Raw genomic sequence first — 23,882 nt, forward strand, 5'->3', positions numbered from 1 at the left:
AAAAATAAATAAATATATTTTAAAATGGCTGAATTGAAAATTACATTAATTAATGAAGATGGGGAATCAACAATAAGTGGTAAAGGTAAATTAATTGAAATTATTAATTTCTAAATATTTAATTTTTATTTATATAAATTTAAAAATCTTACATTTCATTCCATTAATTTCCTCTTCCTTTTTTTAAAAATATAGCTAGTCAAATACCAGCCCCCCCACTTTTCCACCACCATATTTTATGTATTTTACCGAATACAAAATTAATGGTAAGCTTTGGGACAAAAATGAATTTCAAATAAAATCAGGTAAAATTGAATTCAACGGAAAAGAATTTGATATTCCTGAATCCCAGGGTACTTGGATTAAAGATGATGAAGAAAACGTAATCTCTATTAGAATATTTCCAAGTCGACAAGCTAATAGACCTTTTTCCTTTGGTTTTTAGATCTTAAAAATAGATCTGAAAAATACACAAAGAAAATAAAATTTTGAATAAATTTTATTTTTCAACATAAATTATTTCTTGTTTATAAACAATAAAATTTAATTATTTTTTAATAAATAGATAGATAGAATAATTTTTTTTTTTTTTTTTTTTTTTTTTTTTTATTATTACACGTGTATTATTATTATTATTATTATTTTTTTAATATTTTTAAAATTTTTATTATTATTGTTACAAACATATCTAATTGATTAATTTTTTTTTTTTTTTTTTAATAGCCTAATTGGGATTTGTTCTATTTTATATTTGTATTATAAATAATAAATGATTTGTATTGAGAATAGATCCCAATCCATTTTATTCTGCCTTTTTAATTTTTTTAATTTTCATTTAATTTTCATTTGCGGAATGCCTCTCAAAAATAAAAATAAAAAAGAAAAAAAATAATTATTAAATTTATTATTATTATTTTTTAATTTGATGTTATAGAAATATTTAATTTTTTTGTTTTTTTTTTGAAAAGCCACTAATTTATTCATTATCTAACATTGTATACCATTGAGGATTTTCCATTAACGAAAATTCAATGGGAAAATCATATGAATTACTATATTGAAAGGTTAAATCTATTGATTCTAAATTTATTAAATGAAAGAATATTTGAAAATGATGATTCATTAAAGTTATTGTGTGTTGAAAGAAATAAAAATAAAAATAAAATAAAATTAAAAAATAAAATAAAACTTACAGTTCAAAAACATTTGCAAAATTTGAAATTTTTAAATTAAGTATATGATGATCGAGTAAATAACACTCAAAAGAATAATAATTGGAAAAGGTTGATCAAAAGCCAATGATGAAAAAGTATATATGGCTAAATAAGTAATAGTTGGAATTGGTTTGTAAATAAAATTTATATCGTCAATATAAACTCTTTGAAGTTTTGAAAAACCATTAAATGGTTTCCAATTAATGCTATTGATGCTGTCAAGAAGGAAGGTTCCTATTTTTTTAAAAAAAAAAAAAAAAAATTTAATGCTGTTGAAGAACTTGTTATTTCTCTGTGCAAGGTCAAGAAGGAAGGTTCCTATTTTTTTAAAAAAAAAAAAAAATTTGTAAAAAAAAAAAAAAAAGGAACTTCGAAGGAAAAAAAAAAAAACTTACTTTCACTTATAATTAAATCTACGCATTGTATATAACCAATAATTGAAATCAAAAGGAAAATAATTAATGTGTAAATTGATTACATTGTTAATTATTTGAAAAAAAAAAAAAAAAAAAAAAAAATATTTTTAGAAAATTAATCAAAATAAAAAAAAAAAAAAAAAAAAAACCAATGAGAATTTATGGAAACAAAAAATCAATTGAACCCAAAAATATCTTGATTTTTTTTTTTTTTGAGAAAATATCCAATAAGAAAAAATGATGTATTATTATAGATATTTTTTTTTTCTTTTGGGAACCAAAAAAAAAATAAAAACAAAAATAAAATAAAAAATAAAATAAAAAAAAAAATTAATTATTTTGTTACTTACCTTTCTGGTAACCAAAAGGTTTTGAATAATTCAGAACAATACATTCTTTTATTAAAAATATTATTGGAATATTGTAATTAATTTTTTTTTTTTTTTTTTTTTTTTATAATTATAAAGACGAATTTGAAAGTGAATTTGAATTTGAATTACATTTTGGTATTAAAAATATTAAAAAAAAACCCTTTGTTTCGCTCGATAATTATTTTAATTTTTTATTTTTTTTTATTTTTATTTTTTTTTTATTTTTATTTTTTTTATTTTTTTTTAATTATTTTTTTTTTTTTTAAAATTTATTATATTAAAAAAAAAAAAACCATTGACACCACCACTAAAAGAGTGAATTAATAAAATATATTGATGTCAATAATAATAACGAATTTAAAAATATCTTTTTTATACTATTACTATTTATAGTATAAAGCAATAAAATATAATCACATATTAAGCAATAATATTAAAAAAAAAAAAAAAAAAAAAAAAAAAAAAAAATAAAAGTCAATATGCTTTTTGGACTAAGATTTTGGGTTGCCAAAAAAATAACTTCTATTTTCGACACAACTCTAATATCAGCAAATGTTACTTTTAAAACCTTTTTCGAAGAATGTAAGAATATTTCCAAAAAAATAAAAAATAAAAAATAAAAAATAAAAAAAATAAAAAATAAAAAATAAAAAAAAAGTATAAAAAATAAAAAACAATTAATATTAACAAATATTTAAAAACATACAAATGTATATATAATATATATATATATATATAGTATGGCAATTAACAGTACAACTAGCTAATATTGTTATAGTAGCAGTATTAGGATTATTTTATAAACAAGGATATCAATCCTATTGGGAACAAAAGAATAGAATAAAGAAAAAATCATCTAAAAAACAAACTAGAAGAAAACCTTCACCTTTTCTTCATTTATTAAATGAACAAAATGAAATCGATGGGAATAATAATAGTAATAATAATAACAACACCACAAGTACGACAACAAATTCAAGTTCAGGCGCATCAAGCCCAACATTAAGTCCAAACCTATCGTCATCAACATCATCCTACAGAAGAAGTGCATCACCATTACTTAAATATAATTCATTAAATACATCATTAAAAAAATCACCATCATTAGAACAAACTCAAAAATATAATTGTAGTCATGGTAGTCATACTACTACCACTACTAGTGCCACTACCACTACTAAAAAATCAAATAAGAAATTTAAGAAAGTAAATAGTTTTACACGTCAAGATTTAGTACACCAACATGAACAAATTACAACAGGTTTATTAGAAGATATTAGAACTAATCTATTACTATTTTTCGATGCGTCATTTGGTTGGTTAAGATCAACAATATCTTCAATTTTAGCTAAAATTAGTGGATTCAGTATACGTTCATTATTTTATTTCATTTTTTCATTTCCATTTTATTTACCATATTATATTTGTATGTATAATAATAATAATAATAATAATAATAATAATAATAATAATAATAATAATAATAATAATAATAATAATAATAATAATAATAATAATAATAATAATAATATTAAATGTATATTATTCTAATTATTTTATTATTTTAGTTTATATAATTTCAACACCAATTATTTTATTTAATAAAGTTAGAGAATTTATAGAGAGTATTGGTGAAGTTAAGAAATTATCAAATAAGATTATATCTGGACAAGAGTTGGATATTAGAACAGTGAAAGAGATAATTGAACAAAGTGGATACCCTTATGAAAAGATACATGTTACAACTGATGATGGATATATACTGGAATTGGAGAGAATACCAAATAAGAAATCAACCAACGTTTTGTATTTACAACATGGTATTTTCGATAACAGTTTTGCATGGATTGCAACTGGTCCTGCTCAATCATTAGCATTTGCAGCCTATGATCAAGGTTACGATGTTTTCTTGGGCAATCTACGTGGTAATGGTGATAGGTTACATCAAAATAGTAAAATCTCCTCTAAAGACTATTGGAATTTCTCAATGAATGAACATGCTTTCTTAGATATACCAACTTTTATTCAAAATATTCGTAAAATTAAATCAAAAGAATTATTTGGTTTAAATAATATAAATACAAAAGTCAATTTATTAAATCCAATCAATTCTTCAAGTGTAAATAACAATAATAATGAGGATCATCATCATCATCATCGTCATCCAGTTGATAATATAAATATTAGTGCTATTGCACATAGTATGGGAGCAGCAGTATTGTTGATGTATATTGTTAGATGTAGGATGTTGAACAAGCCACATTATATTTCAAAAGCTATTGTATTATCACCAGCTGGATATCATAAGAAAGCACCTAAAATCGTTGATATTTTAGCACCTTTAATTAATATTTGGTTATACCTTTATCCAATTCATGTTTTTAGATTCCCAAATGGTAATTATTTCATTCATTAAATTAGAAATATACAAATATATTAACATTGTTTTTTTTTTTTTTTTTTTTTTTTTTTTTATTTCTAAAATAGAATCAATTAAAGTTATGATAGCAAAGATTTATCATGATGCAATGAGTAATTTACCAACAAAGAATTTATTAGTTTATTTAGTATCAAGATATTTATTAGGTGGTGATACTAGAAATCATCCATTAACTACAATTCATAATTTAGCATATAATACATTCAATGGTACATCAGTTTTAATTTATAGACATTTTTGGCAAATTAGAAGATCAAAGAAATTCGAAGCATATGATTATGGTCCAAAAAAGAATTTAGAATTTTATGGTACAAATGAACCTTTAAACTTTTTAAATCATTATAATTTGTATGTTTTTTTTTACCTTTTTTTTTTAATATTATATTATTAAAATTTATTAATTCATTTTTTTTTTTTTTTTTTTTTTTTTTTTTAAAAAATATAGAATTGATATACCAATTCATTTTGTGATGGGATTAAAAGATAATTTAATTGATCCAGTTAATATTATTAAACATTATGTAACATTGAAAAGATATCATCCTGAACTTGCATTTTTAAAAGCAAGTAAGAATGGTCATATAGAGTTTACTTTAGGTTTGGATGACCAAATTAGATCTTATTGTTTAAATGTATTAGAGATTACACCTTCAACTTCAACACTAATAATACCATCATCATCATCTTCTTCTTCCTCCTCTTTAAATCAACAACCATCATCATCATCATCATCCTCCTCATCCTCCACTAATCATATTCATTCTTTATCATCTACAAAATTAAGTGGAAGTGTCTCAAATAAATTAAATGTGACATCTTCAAATTTAGATAAATTTCAATCAAAATTTCATTAATTAATTAATTAAATAATAAAAAAAAAAAACAAAAATAAAAAAAAAATAAAAAAAAACATTACCAAATTTGGTAATGTTTTTTTTTTTTAAAAATTTTCGATTTTGACGTTTCATAAAAAAAAAAAAAAAAAGCGAGCTTAAAAAAAAAAAAAAAAAAAAAAAAAATTAAAAAAAAAAAAAAAAAAAAAGTTTATTGAAATTTTTTTTTTTTTTTTTTTTTTTTTCAATTTTAATAGAACATATATACACATTTTATAAACAAATAATATAATATGATAACACAATAACTTTATATTTTTAAAAAAAAAAAAAAAAAAAATTTTATACACTGTGTTAAGTTGTGTGAATAAAAAATAATTCAAAGGAAAAAATTAGAGACGATAGTCAAAAAACATACAAAATAGAAATAAAAAAAAAAAAAAAAAAAAAACACACACATTTATATAAAAACAGACGAAATTTATATTAATATTTTCACTCAATAATATTCAAATAAATAAAAATCAGTAAAGTGAGAAATGGCCAACAGTAATAATAATAACAATAGTAATAACAACAACAACAATAGTACATTTGGTTACAGTAATAGCGAATGTAGTGGCAGTAGTGGTAACCTATTAATGACTTTAGACCCTGATAATAATCAATCTCAATTAGAAGAGATTGAATGTTTAAAATCAATTTATAGAGTAATTATTTAATATTTATATTATTATTATTATTATTATTATTTAATATTAACTCATTATATTATTATTATTATTATTATTATTATTATTTTTATTATTATTATTATTATTATTATTATTATTATTATTATTATTATTATTATTATTATTATTATTATTATTATTATTATTATTATTATTATTATTATTATTATTATTATTATTATTATTATTATTATTATTATTATTATTATTATTATTATTATTATTAAAATTAGGATGAATTTGAAGAATTACCAACAGAAGCAGTTTGTAGAAGGTTTAAAATAACTTTAATTCCTCATCCAACTAATCAATATCAAAATTTTTGTGCTGGTATGTGTATATTATTATTATTATTATTATTTTTTATTTTTATTATTATTCAATTTTACTAATGTGAGATATTATTAATAAACAAAACAAAATTTAAAAAAATTTTAAATTTTTAAAGTTAGATTATATGTAAAATATTCACCAAATTATCCAGTATCATTACCAACGATTGAATTAGAAAAAGTTAGAGGATTATCAGATGATTTAATAGGGGAATTAAGTTTTTTATTATCACAGAAGATGGCACCAGGTGAAATTATTATATTCGAATTATGTCAAGCTGTTCAAGAGTTTTTATTACTATATAATAAAGAAACGGTTTCATTACATGAAGAGATGATTAAAAGATTGAATACAAATATCAATAGAGTCAATAGTAGTGATGATATTAATAATAATAATAATAATAATAATGATGATGATGATGATAATGATGATTACGATGATTCCGATGACGAAAATAGTGATAGCGATTATGATGATTATGATGATTCTGATGATGAAAATTCTGATGATGAATTTTATAGTGATGATGAAGATTATAATACTCGTCATCAAATGGGTGATATTGGTTCAAGTGTAAACAAAATAATTAATAGTATTGATCATACAATATCACATGGTGGTGGTGTTGGTGTTGGTATTGGTAGTGGTAATGGTTTATTTAGTAAATCATCATCATCATCATCACCAATGATTCCATATAATTTTAGTTTTGATTCATTGAATGGTTTTGATCCGGATATTATTTTTGAGGATAGTTTTCAAACACCACTCAAGGGCAGTTCAAGTATTGACTTTGAGGAAATGAATAATTTAACAAATAGTAATAATAGCAATTCTACTGCTACTACTACCACTACTACTACTACTAATAATAATAATAATAATAATACTAATAATAATAATAATAATAATAGTAATAATAATAATAATAATAATAATAATAATAATAATACTAATAATAATACCAATAATAATAATAATAATAATAATAATAATAATAATAATAATAATAATAATAATAATAATAATAATAATAATAATAATAATAGTAATAATAATAATAATATAAGTAATAATAAAATTAATAAAATTAATAATAATAATAATAATAAAGAATTAATAGATAATAATAATAATAATAAAGATAAAGAAAATGATTTAATAAATGATACAATACCAAAGATAAAATGGAAAAAAGGAAGTTGTATTGAAAGGAAATCTAATTATTCAGTTTATAGGGGTGTAGATGAAGATACTGATAGAAAATTAATTTGTAAGATCGTAAATTTAAATATTGATGATAGATCATCATCCTCTTTAACATCATTGTCGAATAGTAATAATAATAATAGCAATAATAATAACAATAACAATAACAATAATAACAATAATAATAATAATAATAATAATAATAATAATAATAATAATTTATCAATTGATGTGGTTGAATTAAAAAAAAGATTAATTGAAAAGGTGAAAATGATTCAAAAAGAGATAGAGTCTATGAAATATTTAGGTAATCCTTATATTATCAAATATTTAGGTACAAACTTTCAAGAAGGTCAAAATACACTTTATATTTTTCAAGAATATAATTCAACATTAACATTACAACAAAAGATACTTTCAAATGGTATTGGTTTTGAAGAGAGTCAAGTAAAGAAATTCACTTACCAACTATTATTAGGTTTATTATATTTACACTCTCAACATATACCTCATAGAGATTTCAAATCTCATAATATCTTTTTCAACCAATCAACTTCAAAAATGTTATTATCAAATTATGGTGGCAGAAATATTAAAATTTTTGATCATTTTGAAAAATTAAATTCTTTAAAAAATTTAAATTCTTGGATATCAAGTACAAATAATAGTATTAATAATATCAATAATATCAATAATAATAATAATAATAATAATAACAATATCAATACTACTACTACACAAAATCAAATTAATAATGAAATTGATAGACGTGAAGATATTATTAATTTAGGTATAGTTGTTTTAGAAATGTTATGTGGTAGTGATTTAGCAAATAATCAAACTGTTTTAATTTATTTAGCACAATTGAATTTATTGAATAATCAACAACAGAATCAAAATTTTATACAACCACCACCTTTACAATACCAATTACAACAACAGTATGATTTAATTAAAGAGATTGAACAAAAGACTCATCCATCATCGCCCATTTCAAATAATGCAAAGGATTTCTTATCACTTTGTTTCACGATCAATGGTAATGGTAGCACTAATGATAGCTTAGAGGCTGGTATCCTATTGAAACATCCTTTCTTGGCTTCAAATTCAAATTCAACTCCACCACCTTCAAATTTCTTAAATTTTACAAATAATATTAAATTTTTGGATCAAAGATCCGCTGCTACTCAAGCATTATTATCTTCTCCTCATTCATTAATACCACAACCAATTCAAACTTTAATTAAATCACAAACACCCAATAATAATAATGATAATAATAATTTAGCATCTTCAAATGAATTATTATCATCATCAAATGGTAGTAATATTGATCTTAGATCAACAAATTCATCAATCGTTTCAAATCCATTAGCAACTAGTAGTAGTTTAGATAATATTACACCACCTCCTTCAAGACCAATTTCACCAAAACCTTCTCCTTTAAATAAGAGAAATCAAAAATTACAAACATCTCAACAAAAACCACCATTATCACCACCACAAACACCATTAAAACAAATTCCACAATCACCACAATCACCACCACAACAAAATTTTAATACACCACCAACTACAACAACAACCACTACAACTCCAACTGCTACTCCAACAACTCCAACTATGACACCATTAACACCAATTCAAAAACAACAACAAATTGATTATGATATGTTTAGATATCATTCTAGATATAGAACTGATTTTGAAGAGATTGAAATGATTGGCAAAGGTGGTTTTGGAGTTGTTGTAAAGAGTAGAAATAAATTGGATTGTAGATATTATGCAATAAAGAAAATTAAAACCAAGGGTTATACAGACTCTAATCAAGAACCATTAACAAATAAACTTTTGAGAGAGGTAACAACTTTATCAAGATTACATCATCAATTTGTTGTTAGATATTATCAAGCTTGGATTGAGAAATCCTGTGATAGCTTTCAATCGTTGGAAGAAGGTAATGAAGATCTATCTGGTGATTTGGAAACTGATGCTTCAGAAGATTGGTTTATGCAATCAAGTATCAATAGTAGATCAATCATTTCAAGAGATTCTTATTCTGGTTTAAGTACTTCAAATAGTAATGTAGGTGGTGTCAATAATACAGCTGGTGGTGGTGATAGTGTTAGCAATGCAAATAGTAATAAAAGTATGATCGTTGGTAATAGTAATAAAAAACTAACATTAAGTAGTAGTAATACATCATCATCGTCATCGTTATTATCAAATAATAAAAGTAAAATTTTAAATACCTCAAAAAGTACAAGTACTAATACCAGTACAAGTACGAGCACAAGTAATACAAATAAAAATAAAAAAATTTCAAAGAAAAAGAAATCAAAATTATCACCATTAATGAAACCAAAGAATAAAAAGAATAAAAATAATGGTGAAAGTGAACAAAGTTCAAGTGATAGTGAAAATGGTGAAAATGGAATGAAATCAAGAATAATTGAGAATGCTTCAGATTCATATAGTGATGATGATAATAATAATAATAATAATAATGATAATAATAATAATTATCATAGTGATAATGAAAGTGATAGTTTTTCAGGTAGTATTAGTATGAGCGATGGTAATGGTAGTGGTTATGAAGCTACTGATGATGAAGACATTATTAATAATAGTGGTAGTTTTGATGAAAATGAAAATGATGATGATGATGAAGAAGATGATGATGATGAATATGATGAAGAAGATGATGATTATGAAACATTTGATTTTCAAGATAAATCAAGAGTTGTTTCAAATAATTCAAAATTATCAACATCATCATCTAGAAAGAAACCACCAAAAGAAACTCATACATTATATATTCAAATGGAGTATTGTTCAAAGAAAACCTTGAAAACTTTAATTGATAATGTGGGTGGTATAGCAGAGGAAGAGGCATTTAGATTATTACGTCAAATTGTTGAAGGTTTAAATCATATTCATAGTCAACAAATTATTCATAGAGATTTAAAACCAGCCAATATTTTCATTGATAATGAGCAAAATGTAAAGATTGGTGATTTTGGTTTAGCAACAAGCGGTGCACCAGTTTCAAAATCTGACGATTTGAATTCAAGTACTTCAAATACAGCCAATAATATTAATTTATCATCATCAACCAATTCAACTGCACAGCAAACTCCAATGTGGGATTTAAATGATGAAAATCTTAGCATGACAGGAGGTGTTGGTACACCATTCTATTGTTGTCCAGAGATTTTAGAAAAGAATACCAAACATTACGGAACCAAAGTTGATATGTATTCTTTGGGTATTATTTTCTTTGAAATGTGTTTTCAATTTCAAACTCAAATGGAACGTTCAAATATATTAAGAGATCTTAGAGACAATTTAAAATTTCCACCAGGATTCGAGTCGACTAAACCTGACCAAACTCAAATCATTAGATCCTTGTTATCAAGAGATCCAACTCAAAGACCATCAACTAAACAACTATTGGAGAGTGGTTTATTACCATCAAAGATGGAAGATGATATCTTAAAAGAGGCAATTAAAACCATTGCAAATCCAACCATTTCTTTATTCTCTTATTTGATGGAGAAATTGTTTTGTTTATCAAATGATGAACATATCATGTCAAGATATCTCTACACATCTAATCCATCATTAACCCCAATGCATTTAATTTGTAGGGAGAAAACATTTTCAAGATTGGAGAAAATCTTTTTAAATCATGGTTCAATAAGAATTGATACACCAACACTATTTCCAAAGAATCCAACAAATTCAACTCATCCTGGTGCAGCCAATGTCGCCAAATTTTTAGATGAAAGTGGTACTGTAGTTTATTTACCATATGATCTAACTATACCATGGGCAAGACATGTAGTTATACACAATATTCAACAAGCGAAAAGATATACTTTCTCAAAAGTTTATCGTAGATCTCAACCTGGTTTCTCACCAAAAGAATTATATGAATGCGATTTTGATATAATTGGTCCTTCAAAATCTAGACATATAAGTGATGCTGAAACTTTAAGAATCATTATTGAAATTATGGAAGAATTTAAAGATGAATTATTTGGTAATAATAGTGGCAGTAATAGTGGTAGTGGTAGTGGTGGTAGTATAAATTATAAGATTAGAATTAATCATTATGGATTGTTAGATAGTATTTTATCAGAATGTGGTGTTGAAAAAAGATTTTTTACAGTTGTTTATCAAACAGTAGCACAATTACATTGGAGATTAAATTGGGCTCAAGTTGCCCAATCTTTAAAGGAACATGGTTTATCAGCATCAATAGTTTCAAATATATCAACTTATTTTAGACAAAGGGGTGAATTAGCACAATGTGTCACTCAATTGGAATCATTATTAGCCAATCATAAAGAAGCAACAACCGGTATATCAGATTTAAAAATTTTGGTTAGAAATTTACAAATGATCAATATAATACCAAGGTTTTTATTGGATTTAAGTTTAATTCATAATCATCAATACTATGAAGGTCTTGTTTTTCAAGCATATATTGAACGTCCAACTTTGTCAAATCCATCAAGAACTGAAATCATTATGTCTGGTGGTAGATATGATAAACTGATTAAATCACTTCATCCAAATCCATCATTGTCAAATAATATTGTTAGTGGTGTTGGTGTTACTTTAGCTTGTGAAAAAATTGTAAATTCAGTATTAAATTATCGTCAACATCTTTTAAATAATTGTTTCAATACTACTTATACTCGTCGAAATAAAGATCCTCCTAATAGTAATAACAACCCCAACAACAACAACCTCAATAATAATGTTAGTATTTTTACTAAATTTCAATCACATATTGAAGTTTTTGTTTGTTCATTAGGATCCTCATTGCTTGGTGAAAAACTACAAGTTGCATCTCAGCTATGGTCAGCTGGTATAAAAGCTGACTATTCTCAAACTGATTACTATTCTTCAGAAGATATCTATTCAAATTGTCGTGAAAATGGTATACCCTGGGTTGTAATATTAAGAGAAAAAGCCTTTCAAATTGGTAAATTAAAAGTTAAACAAATTGAAACAAGACAAGAAAGAACAGTTGCAAGAAAAGATTTAGTTGATTTTTTTTTAAAATCTAGAAAACATAACGTTGATTCAAAAAATATAATTCAAAATACAAGTAGCAGTGATTTATCAAATTTAATTGGTGGTATCAATAATTCTGGTAGTGGTGGTAGTGGTGGTAGTGGTGGTGGTAGTAGTATGAGTAGTGGTGGTGGTGGTGGTGGTAATAGTAATATTGGAGGAAGTGATCATCACCATCATGGTCATCATAGTAATCAATCAACATCGAGTAGTGGTAATTCCAATAATAGTAATACACAACAAACATCTCCAATTCAACATCATGTTCACTTTAGTAATACAAAAAGTATAATTGGCTCAAGTGGGATTATTAGCAACGCAACATTTAGTGGAGGTAGCAGTAGTAGTAGTAATATTATTCACTTTGATGAACCGACAGATTCATTTAGTACTCAAATAGTTTATCAAGGTGTTGAAGAAATAAAGAAATCTAAAATCGAAACATTGGTTCAAACTTCACTTTCAAAATTATTCAGAGGATTCATTCAATCAAAGTCTTCAACTATTCGTGTTATTGTAACAGATTTAGCTTATTCTGTGATTAGAGATTTACAAATTTCAGAATCTCATGATAATATATCAAAGTTCCAGCGTGTAAGCAAAGAAAAACTCTTACAACTTAAAAATCAAATCTTTAAATGGAAAGTTTACCCATTCATTGTCATTCATTCAATTAAAGATGATAAATCAGTTATATTTAATAGTGTTGTTTAAATAAAGTTAAAAAATATTTCATCATTTTACAATTTTTTTTTTTTTTTTTTTTTTCCACCATCTTACAATTAAAAACTTGTGGCATTTGGAAATCTCAAACTGTTGGGTACATTAGAATCAAAAAAAAAGCCAAGCTTGATGTAGCATGATTATCAAATTCATCCCAATAAAATAATAATAAAATAAAAAAATAAAAAAATAAAAAAATAAAATGAAAATATAAAATAAAAATATAAAATAAAAAAATAAAAATGCATTGTAAAAATTTAGTTTTTTTTTTTTTTTTGAGCGTCTCCAAACAATTAAACGATAATAAATTTATCAATTCCTTGATTGTTAGAACTAAATTTTTATAATGCATTGGTATTTTTTTTGAATTTTTAATTTATTTTATTTTTTTATTTTTTTATTTTATTTTTTTATTTTTTTATTTTATTTTTTTATTTTTTTTTATTTTATTTGTAAAAAAAAACTAAATTTTTATAATGCATTTTATAAATCAATAATTATTTCTTCGTTATTTCTTTTAAATTTAAGAGGAAAATTGGTCACCCTAATAAAAGATAAAAAAAAGAAAAAAAAAAAAGAAATCGTTATTTCTTTTAAATTTAAAAGGTCGGTAGCGAATAAAATTTCGTTTTTTTAGGTTTTTTAGAAAAAAAAAAAAAAAAAAAAAAAAAAAAAAAAAAAAAAAATTGGTTGCCACGTTTGGATGTTTCTGAAAAAAAAAAAAAAATTTATTTTAATTTTTCTATTTGAAGCAAAGTACGTGATCATGAAAAGCTTTCATTTAATTTTTTCATATTTTTTTATTTCATTTATAATTATAAATAAAGTATACAGTATGTTTTAGTTTAGAAAAAATAATAAATAAATAAATAAATTCTATTCTATCCATTATTTCTTTTTGATTTGTGGAAAAACTTACAATTTTTTTTTTTTTTTTTTTTTTTTTTTTTTTTAAAATTATTCAAAGGTACAAATACAATTACCCCCTTAATCTCATCAAAAATAATAAAAAATGAATATCCACATTTAATTAAAAATTGTACATATAGTTATTTATTAGAGATTCCAAGTGGATCGATATCCAATATTACCAGTATAATATGCAATTATAATACTTTCCACACTCCTAGTTATCAAACAATTGGAAAAAATTTAAATGGGGATTATTCAATTTTATTTTCAGATATTAGCTTACCGATTGGTTCACAACAATTTAAAGTGATAATTATAGATTCAGAAGTAATTTCAAATGAAATTACTATACAATTAGAATCACCATGTTCAGGTAATTTAATTTTTATTTATTAATATAATAAATAAGAAATATTATTAACTTTTATAATTTAATAAAAATAATAATAAAAATAATAATAATAATAATAATAATAATAATAATAATAATAATTAGAATTACCATCATTAGTTTCACCAATTAATAAAAATCCAAGCGCAAATAAATGGATAATGACAAAATCAAGATTATTAAATCAAATACCTACATTGGCTGTTTATTTATCAAATTTAAATGGGTTCATATATCCAACAAATAATAATAACCCACAAATAAATAGTTTATTGATAACTTCGAATGGATTTATACAAATGGATAAAAACACATTTTTATTTAATTATTATTATTTATCGTTTTTAGGCAAAACAGATGATATAAAATGGTTATACTTTAATAATTCAATTATTTCTGACTCAATTATGTTTAAAAGCCCAGTTTCTGAAAGTATGTATATATATTTTTTTTTTTTTTTTTTTTTTCCAATTTTTATTATTTATTAATAATTATAAAAAAAAATATTTTAAAAAATTATTAGACTTTGGCAAATCAATGATAAGTGTATCTAGTTATCCTCAAGCGATAGATTGTAAAAATTTTAAAGTTTGTTATTTGGTTATAAATTCAACAATAGCTTTTGTGCCACTTTTGGGATTTATAGAGGATAGTACTGGAACAAGAGATGCAATGAATATCTATCCACTCTATGGAAGCCCAAATAATTCAAAACATATAGCCTATTTTAATTTTAATGATGATAATAAAAATGTTTATTCAGAATATTTTGTAATGGGTTACTCTTCATATGAAAGTGTACAGAAATATAGAGCAAGTAGAAATATTACTAGTTTGGTTCCACCAGCGATTTCAAATGTTAAATCCATTCAAATATCCTATGCTCATTATGATCCATATTCATTAACCATTGCATATTTTGACAATGATAATCAAAGTCAAGTAACAAGTTTAGCTTTTGGTCCTTTCATTCAATATGATAGAGTAACCTATCCGTTTGGCTTTTTAAAAGGAAATTCAAAAAACTATTCCTATGCCATTGGAATGGTTCTTCCAATATATTCTGATTTGCGATCTTATTCTTTTATACCTCCCAGTGGAATAACCATTAAAATGGTGAGTTCAGTATATACTGGCGAAATATCAACACCAATTATATCATTGGTATCATTCATTCCAAAGGTTGGTGATGGTTTAAAAACAATTTTAAGAATAACAGCGTCTGATAAAGTTTTTGGTTTATTTTATATGGAAACTCAACCATCAGGAATTAAAATCATTGGAAGTGATTTGGTTGATGGTAATAAATTTAATGGTACCTATGAAAAATTAATTGATTTTTCAATTTATCCACCAATAACTTCAATTACAGCTTATAATTTATATAACGCAGAATCAATTACTTTCACTATGAATAATCATCAATATCCAAGTAATATTCCATCAATTTCAGATATAACATTATTTAAATTTAAGAAACAAACGGTAGACCTTTCAACTGACAGTTTCATCAATACAATCTATATGAATTACTCAAATGCAAATATAAATTATAGACCAGGTTTTAAATTAATAACAACATCAGAGATTGCAAGAGATTTTCAATGGTATCGTAATTATGATTACCTTGAATGGGATGAAACACTTCAACTTTTTAAATTAGACTTTTATATGCCACCAAGATTATTTACAGGTATTTTAGAGTATAGATTTAATTTTGCTTATGTAGATTTAGATCCAAATTCTTTATCAAATTTGTTAGTAGATAATTCAATAAATGATAATAACGCAATACTTTCAGTTACTTGTGATTTTGCAGATGAAATGCCACCAATTGTAACAAAAATAAAATCTAGTGCTCAATCTTTTGATTTATTATGGGATATTACATTTAGTGATGATATCAATGGTATTGAATCAATTAATGTTACAATTTCTAGTGAGTTTGATTTAGTTGGTGAAACCTTTACATTTTTCCCATCACTTGATGATAATAATAAATTGGTTACAGTAAGAATAAACAAAACAATTTATCCATATTCAAAGAGTCAAACTTATAGAATTTCAGAGATTGCAACACGTGATACAAGTGGACATTATGCCAATAGTACCTTTGAACCAAGCTTTCAAAATATTCTTAATCCATGGAGATTAACATATGATGATATTTCAAATTTTGATTTTACCATTTCCAATGAATTAAATATTGAAGATAATGTACCAATTATTAATTCAGTTTTATTATCAACAAATTCTATTGATATTTCTACAGCAAATAGAGAGTTAACTGTAACATTCAGTGTTTCAGATGATACAGGTTTTTCAAATAATAATCCAATAGTTTATTTTCAAACTAGAATGCTAGAAACTATTAGTGTAGTTGCAAATAAAACCAATTGTTCATCAGTTACTACTTGTAATTATCGAGTCGATCTACAATTTCCATTTTTATTTGGCTATCCAGAACCAATTTTATGTTCAATCTATAGAATTGAAGATGTTTTTTTCAATTTTAATAGTTATAATTATCATAAAAATACATTAATTCATACAAGTAATAGTGTGTTAGAAACTAAACCAATTATTGAATCAACATCATCAATTACTCGAAATGGTGGTGATCTTATATTGAATGGTCATTGGTTTGGAATTGATGAAAATGCAATAACCATTATGATAAGATATCTTGATTTACCAAATGAAAATATTACATCATCTTCATTTATTTATCAATTTGGTAGTGAAATTAAATTTAAAAAAATTAAAGCAAACAATGGTGATTCAGTTTATATTAGATTAAAAGTTGGAAATCAACTTTCAAATGAATTTAAAGTTGTACCAATTCCATTAAACAATTGTCCAAATAATTGTAATCAAGATAAAGGGCAAGGTGTTTGTCAATCGGATGGTAGTTGTAAATGTTCAGATTCTAAATGGTTTGGTGTTGATTGTTCAAAACAATTTCATTACATTTCATCGGTTTTACCATCAACAACCTCTGGTGGTGAAGCAAGTTTCATAGGTCTTTTTAGTGATTCACATGATAATATTTCAATTTCAATTGGTGGTTTAGATTGTCCAATTTTATTAAATACTTCAAGTCTAATTAAATGTAATGCATCAGCAGGTATTGGTATTAAAAATGTAACATTGACACAAAATGGTTATACATTCACTGCTCTTGATATTTATAAATATATTGAAATCAGCACATCTTTACAATGTCCAAATAAATGCTCAAATAATGGTATTTGTAATAGTACAACAGGTATTTGTAATTGTAAGATTGGTTTTGGTTTATATGATTGTAGTGCTTTAATTAATCTAGATAATGGTAATGGTGGAGGTACAAATACAACAATTGATACAGGTTCAAGTTCAACTAATTTCACAAATTCTGAAACCAATTTTCAAATTTCAATTAAATCATTAATAGAGGTTGATATTAATAATAATGTTATTAAATCATATTCATTATTAAAAAATTGGTCATTTAATAAAACTGATAATGAATTTGAACCAAATAAATATATATTAAAACAAATTTTAAATAGTAATAATTCATCAGAATCAGAATCAGAATCAAATGATAAAAGTTTTATAATTACTTCGATAATTGAAGAGATTAAAGATAAAAATGGTAAAGAATTTATTTTTGCAGGTTCAAGTTTTATAGTTCCAAGTGGTTCAATTAAATTTACAATTTCAATTTTAAATTATACATATCAAAGTAATTTAAATTCATTGAAATTGGAATTAATTTCATTGACTGATAATAATAATAAAAGAACTGATTGTAATTCTAAATCTATTGAAATCGATACAAGTAATACGAATAATTTATCAACATTTAATTATATTAGAATCTCAAGGAATAATAAAATTTTAGAAGGTAGATTTATAAATAAAGTTATGTCAGATGGTAGATCAACATTCTTAACTTCAACTACTAGAAATGATTCAAATTCAATTATAACAACTTTAAATTTACCTCATTGTGTATCCGAATGTATAATTGATCCAGGTATGTTTATAAGAGTTTTTTTTTTTTTTTTTTTTTTTTTTTTTACTTGATATTAACTTTTTTTTTTTTTTTTTTTTTACATTTAGACTTTTCAATTTTAATTTCAAATGATTTTAAATCTAGTTGTGAAGATAATTCTCGAAAATGGTTTTTGCCAGTAGTAATTACTGTACCAATTTTAGGTTGTTTTTTATTGTTTGTTTTAGGTGCAATAATCTACAAGAAAAGTACAAGTGTAAAAGTTTTTGTTCATGGTACTAAATTAAAGAAAATTAATGCTTTTTAATAATAAAAAAAAGAAAAAGAAATTCAAAAATAACATTAAAAAAAAAAAAATAAATGTTTTTCCCGTCACAGTATTTTTAAAAATTAAAACACTTTGTTGACCCCCTGATATGGTGTAATTTCGAAATATTGCAAATTTGGTTGGGTTTTACAATATCTTAAAAATAAATGGTATTATGGAAATGAAAAAAAAAAAAAAATTAAGATATTTTTTTTTTGGAAAATAAAAAAAAAAATCAGATATTTACAAAAACAGAGTAAATATCTTTTTTTTTTTTTTTTTTTTTTTTTTAAAAATGTTAAATTTTTTTTTTTTTTTTTTTTTTAACTAAAAGAAGATCAAAATGAAAAATAATGTTTTATTAATTATCTTAATATTTTCTCTTTTTTTATCAGTTAATTGTAATTTATTATTATTTATTTTTTTTTTTTTTTTTTTTTTTATTATTCAAAATATATTAACAAAAATAAATTAATTACAGCATTAGACACATTATTATTAGAATCAAAACAATTAATTTCAAAAACTTATTCAATTAATTCAAGTAATTGCACGTATGAATATCTATTTGTATTTGAAGCATTTGAATTTTCTTCACTATCAAGCTCTAATCAAGTTAGCTATTATGGAGGAGATTCAATTGTAAATAATCAAGTTTCAATAAGAGTTTCTAATATATCAATAAGGGTTGGTTCAATGGATATGTATATTTCAATTCAAACTAAATCAAATAAAACATTTAATTTATTTATTTTATTAGACGAATCATGTTCTGGTAAGTTAAAAAAAAAAATAAAAAAAAAATAAAAAAATAAAAAAAATTATTTAAAAAACTAATAATAATTAATTATAATTAAAAAAAACAAAAGAATTACCAAATAATCTTCAACCAAAATATTATTTTAATAAGTGGATAAATATTAAATCAAGATTATTAAAAGATCCCCCAAAACTTACGATGTATTTTGAAAAATTAAATGGTATTGGTAACCCTTCAAATTTTTTAATAACTGGAAATTTAATTAAAAATACATCTACATTCTATCAGAGAGAGTTTGAAACAAAGATATTGGAATTTCCCTATACTTATACAACTGGAATTAATAATATTAAAACTGTTGAATGGTATCATTTCAATTCAATTGGGAATATAGTCGAATCAAAAGTATTCTCACTCCCTGTTTCTAGAGGTAAATTTAAAACATTTTAAAAAAAGAAAAAATATATATATATATTAATATTTTTTTTTTTTTTGATTCAATTAAAAATAGCACCAATTGTTTCTTCTTTTATTCATTTTCCAAACACTCTTTATTGGTCAATGCATGATAATATTATTTTTACATTCAATGTAACAAATACTGTAGATGAATATGTATTCGTTGGATTTAATTCATCAAATGTCAATCCAAACTATACTGATGCAATGAACATGTATCCAATTTACGGAAATCCTAAAAATGGTCAATATATGGGTTTTATAAATAATTTCAACGATTATGAAAATATTGAAACTTATTGGAGTGTTAATTGTTATGATTTATCAAATTCTATTAGAATCTATTATACAAATAATAGAACTCTTTCATCATTAAAAATTCCACCAACTTCAAATATTTCCACTTATTCTTTATCTTCAAGACCATTCCAAACAAAAGAAAAAACATATTATATTGGAGAATATTATTTTCCTGTTCAAAGTAGTCCAGTTACAAAGTTTTATGTTGAACCATTTATTTTTATAGAAAAAATTAAATTCCCATTTGGTTGTACAAATGGAAATTCATTCAACTACACATATATTTTTAATAATTTAGTAACACAATATGTACCATTATCAAATTATCAAGTTATTTTTCCATCGAATGGATATACTTATACCGACTATCCAGTTTATAATTCAAATACATCAAAACCAATTATAGAATCATTTTCATTTACACATATCGAAGGAATGAAAGCAGTATTTAGAGTAACAATCGTTGATAAATATATTGGATTTTCATATGCAACTACATCTCCTTCAAATGTTAGAATTACAACAAGTGATTTAATATCAGGCAATCAATATAATGGTACCTATGAAAAATTAATTGATTTTTCAAATCGTCGTCCAATTGCTTCAATAACAACATTTAATCAATTATTATTATCGTCTATAACTTTTGTACCATTAGAACATCAATTTCCAACTGAACTTCCACTAATTAAAGACATTACAACTTTTAAATTTGCTTCGTCATTAATAGACCTTTCAACCGATGGTTTTTTGAATACAATCTATATGAATTATTCAAATTCAAATATAAATTATAGACCAGGTTTTAAATTAATAACAACATCAGAGATTGCAAGAGATTTTGAATGGTATCGTAATTATGATTACCTTGAATGGGATGAAACACTTCAACTTTTTAAATTAGACTTTTATATGCCACCAAGATTATTTACAGGTAATTTAGAGTATAGATTTGGTTTTGGTTATTATGATTTAGATCCAAATACTTTATCAACCTTATTAGTAAACACTTCAATTAATATGAACAATCCAGTACTTTCAGTAATTTCAGATTATGCTGATGAAATGCCACCAATTTTAATTGATTTTACTGTTCCTTCTTTTGTTATTGTAAACCCAACTCAAACATCTGTAATTAGTATTATGCTTACATTCAGTGATCCGATTAATGGTATTGAATCAATTAATGTAACCATTGTAAGTGAATATGATCTAATTGGTGAAAAATTTACTTTTTACCCTCCATTAAGTAATAATAAAAAGGTAATTTTTTCAATTGAAAAGATAATTGAAGAGGGTTTTTGTAAAAATCAAACCTTTAGAATCTCTGAAATTGCAACTCGTGATACAAGTGGGCACTATGCAAATAGTACCTTTGAAGCCTCTCACCAAAATATTCTTAATCCATGGATTCAACAATTTTATAATTTCAACTCAATTAATTGTATAGTTAAGTGTCAACAAGATGATGATAATATCCCACCAAAACTTTCAGAATTTAAACTATCAAAAACAACAATTGATATTGGATCAATGGATAGAGATTTAATTGTAACATTTTCAGTTTATGATTTAGACAATAGAATATTTTTAAAAGATTCGCCAACAATTTATTTTACTACAAGCCTTTTTGATCAATTTTCATTGAAAGCTGAACTTTTTTCATGTGTAAATGATAGAAAAAATTGTACATATATTACACCTGTCAACATTCCATTTATGTTTGGGTATCCTGATCCAATTATTGTTTCAATCTATGGTATTCAAGATATATTTTTCAATTTTAATGGTTATAGTAGTAAAGAATTATTGAAAATGAATTTTAATCCAGTAATTGAAATTGAAACAAGTAGAATTCCAATTATTGAAACCAATGGATCAATAATTACAAATCAAGGTGGTGATAATTTTTTAATTGGTCATTGGTTTGGTGATAATTCATCAATTGTTCAATTAGCAATTATTTATTGTAATAATACTGAAATAATTAAAGATTTCATTTATAAAACTGGTAGTTTAATTAAATTCAAAACGATTAAACCAACAAATTATTCAATTAATTTTCAAGTTTCAGTTGATGGAATTTCCTCTTCAATCTATTCAATTCTACCTATTGGTGCTTCATTTAGTGATAATTGTATTTATGTAGAACCAACTAATTCACCAACTGATTTACCAACTAATTCACCAACTGATTTACCAACTAATTCACCAACTAATTCACCAAAAACTTGTTTATCGAATTGTAGTGGTAATAAACAAGGATATTGTAATAATGGAGGTTGTATTTGTTATTCACCATGGATTGGTTCGGATTGTTCCTCAAAAATTATTGATGATATAAACCCACCAATCATTAAGAATGATACATCAACAACAATGACAACAAATAATACAAATAATGAAATATATTCAAGTTTAATTTCAATTATATCATTAAGAGAACTTAATTTTGTTGGACAGGTTATACAAACTTATAATTTAACAGATTGGACTAAAATCAATAATTCAAACTATACTTCATCAACAAGATTCCAATTTAAAAATGAAATTTTAAATCTAAAAACAATGAACAAAACTGAAATAAATGCTTATATTGAATATTTTGAAAAAGAAAAGAATATTACATTTGGTGATCAAGAATTTAAAATGATGAAATCATCAATTAAATATACAATTGAAATTGGTTCATATGATTTTTCATCTAAAATTAATAATCTTCAGTTGGTAATGTCTGCATCTTTTATCTCATCTTCAGAGGAAGATGTTTGTTCAAATAAAGAATTTGGAAATTCAACAGACGATTATTCCAATTATTTAAAAATTCAAGTTAATGATCATTCTCTCTATGGTAGATTTATTAAATATGCAATTGTTGATAATAGGACAAGCTCTATAATTAATGAACAATTAGATTCATTAATGAACCCAATTTCAACTTCAAATAAACAACAAACTTTTATTGGTATAACTTTACCAAATTATGAAAATTCTGTCGTTATTGATCCAGATTTCCAATTATTACTTGATATTGGAACCACTGCTAAAAACAATGACAATTCAATTTGTAATCATAATTCAAATAATCATGGGCTCAGTTCTTCACAATTGGCTGGTATAATAATTGGATCAATTTGTTTTTTTGCAATTATTATTGTTTCAATAATCTATACAATTTTAAAAAAAAGAAAAAATATTCAGTTCTTAATCAAATTAAAGAAAATTGAAAAATATAATAATTAAATCTTTATTTAATAGTAAATTTAAAAAATAGTTGCAAAAGCAACACCTTGATAGTAAAAAAATTAAATATTTAAATAAATTATTATTTTATAACAATAACTTTTTTTTTTTTTTTTTTTTTGACCATAATTTTTTTTTTTATA

The 23,882-nt window shown here is 23.3% G+C and overlaps 3 protein-coding genes and 1 pseudogene across 3 annotated transcripts; all 4 read left to right on the forward strand.

Moving 5' to 3' along the window:
- Positions 1 to 24: 24 nt before the first annotated feature.
- DDB_G0273057 lies at positions 25 to 445 on the forward strand (annotated as a pseudogene; the record flags this gene model as incomplete).
- Positions 446 to 2,480: 2,035 nt separating this feature from the next.
- DDB_G0272845 (AB-hydrolase associated lipase region containing protein) lies at positions 2,481 to 5,295 on the forward strand (the record flags this gene model as incomplete). Its single annotated transcript, XM_639882.1, has 5 exons — positions 2,481 to 2,583; positions 2,741 to 3,538; positions 3,570 to 4,397; positions 4,489 to 4,789; positions 4,887 to 5,295. 5 exons carry the CDS (start codon positions 2,481 to 2,483, stop codon positions 5,293 to 5,295), a joined length of 2,439 nt encoding a protein of 812 aa, XP_644974.1.
- A 1,283-nt stretch (positions 5,296 to 6,578) lies between these two features.
- On the forward strand, positions 6,579 to 13,355 carry ifkA (eukaryotic translation initiation factor 2 alpha kinase; the record flags this gene model as incomplete). Its single annotated transcript, XM_639883.1, has 1 exon — positions 6,579 to 13,355. The coding sequence occupies one exon, from the start codon at positions 6,579 to 6,581 to the stop codon at positions 13,353 to 13,355; it is 6,777 nt and encodes a 2,258-aa protein (XP_644975.1).
- A 251-nt stretch (positions 13,356 to 13,606) lies between these two features.
- DDB_G0273015 (hypothetical protein) lies at positions 13,607 to 23,739 on the forward strand (the record flags this gene model as incomplete). Its single annotated transcript, XM_639884.1, has 8 exons — positions 13,607 to 13,613; positions 14,332 to 14,649; positions 14,773 to 15,099; positions 15,191 to 18,691; positions 18,778 to 18,876; positions 19,459 to 19,752; positions 19,847 to 20,167; positions 20,249 to 23,739. The coding sequence occupies 8 exons, from the start codon at positions 13,607 to 13,609 to the stop codon at positions 23,737 to 23,739; spliced, it is 8,358 nt and encodes a 2,785-aa protein (XP_644976.1).
- Between the last annotated feature and the right edge of the window lie 143 nt (positions 23,740 to 23,882).

This window comes from Dictyostelium discoideum (genome assembly GCF_000004695.1).
Source record: "Dictyostelium discoideum AX4 chromosome 2 chromosome, whole genome shotgun sequence".
NCBI lineage: Eukaryota > Evosea > Eumycetozoa > Dictyosteliales > Dictyosteliaceae > Dictyostelium > Dictyostelium discoideum.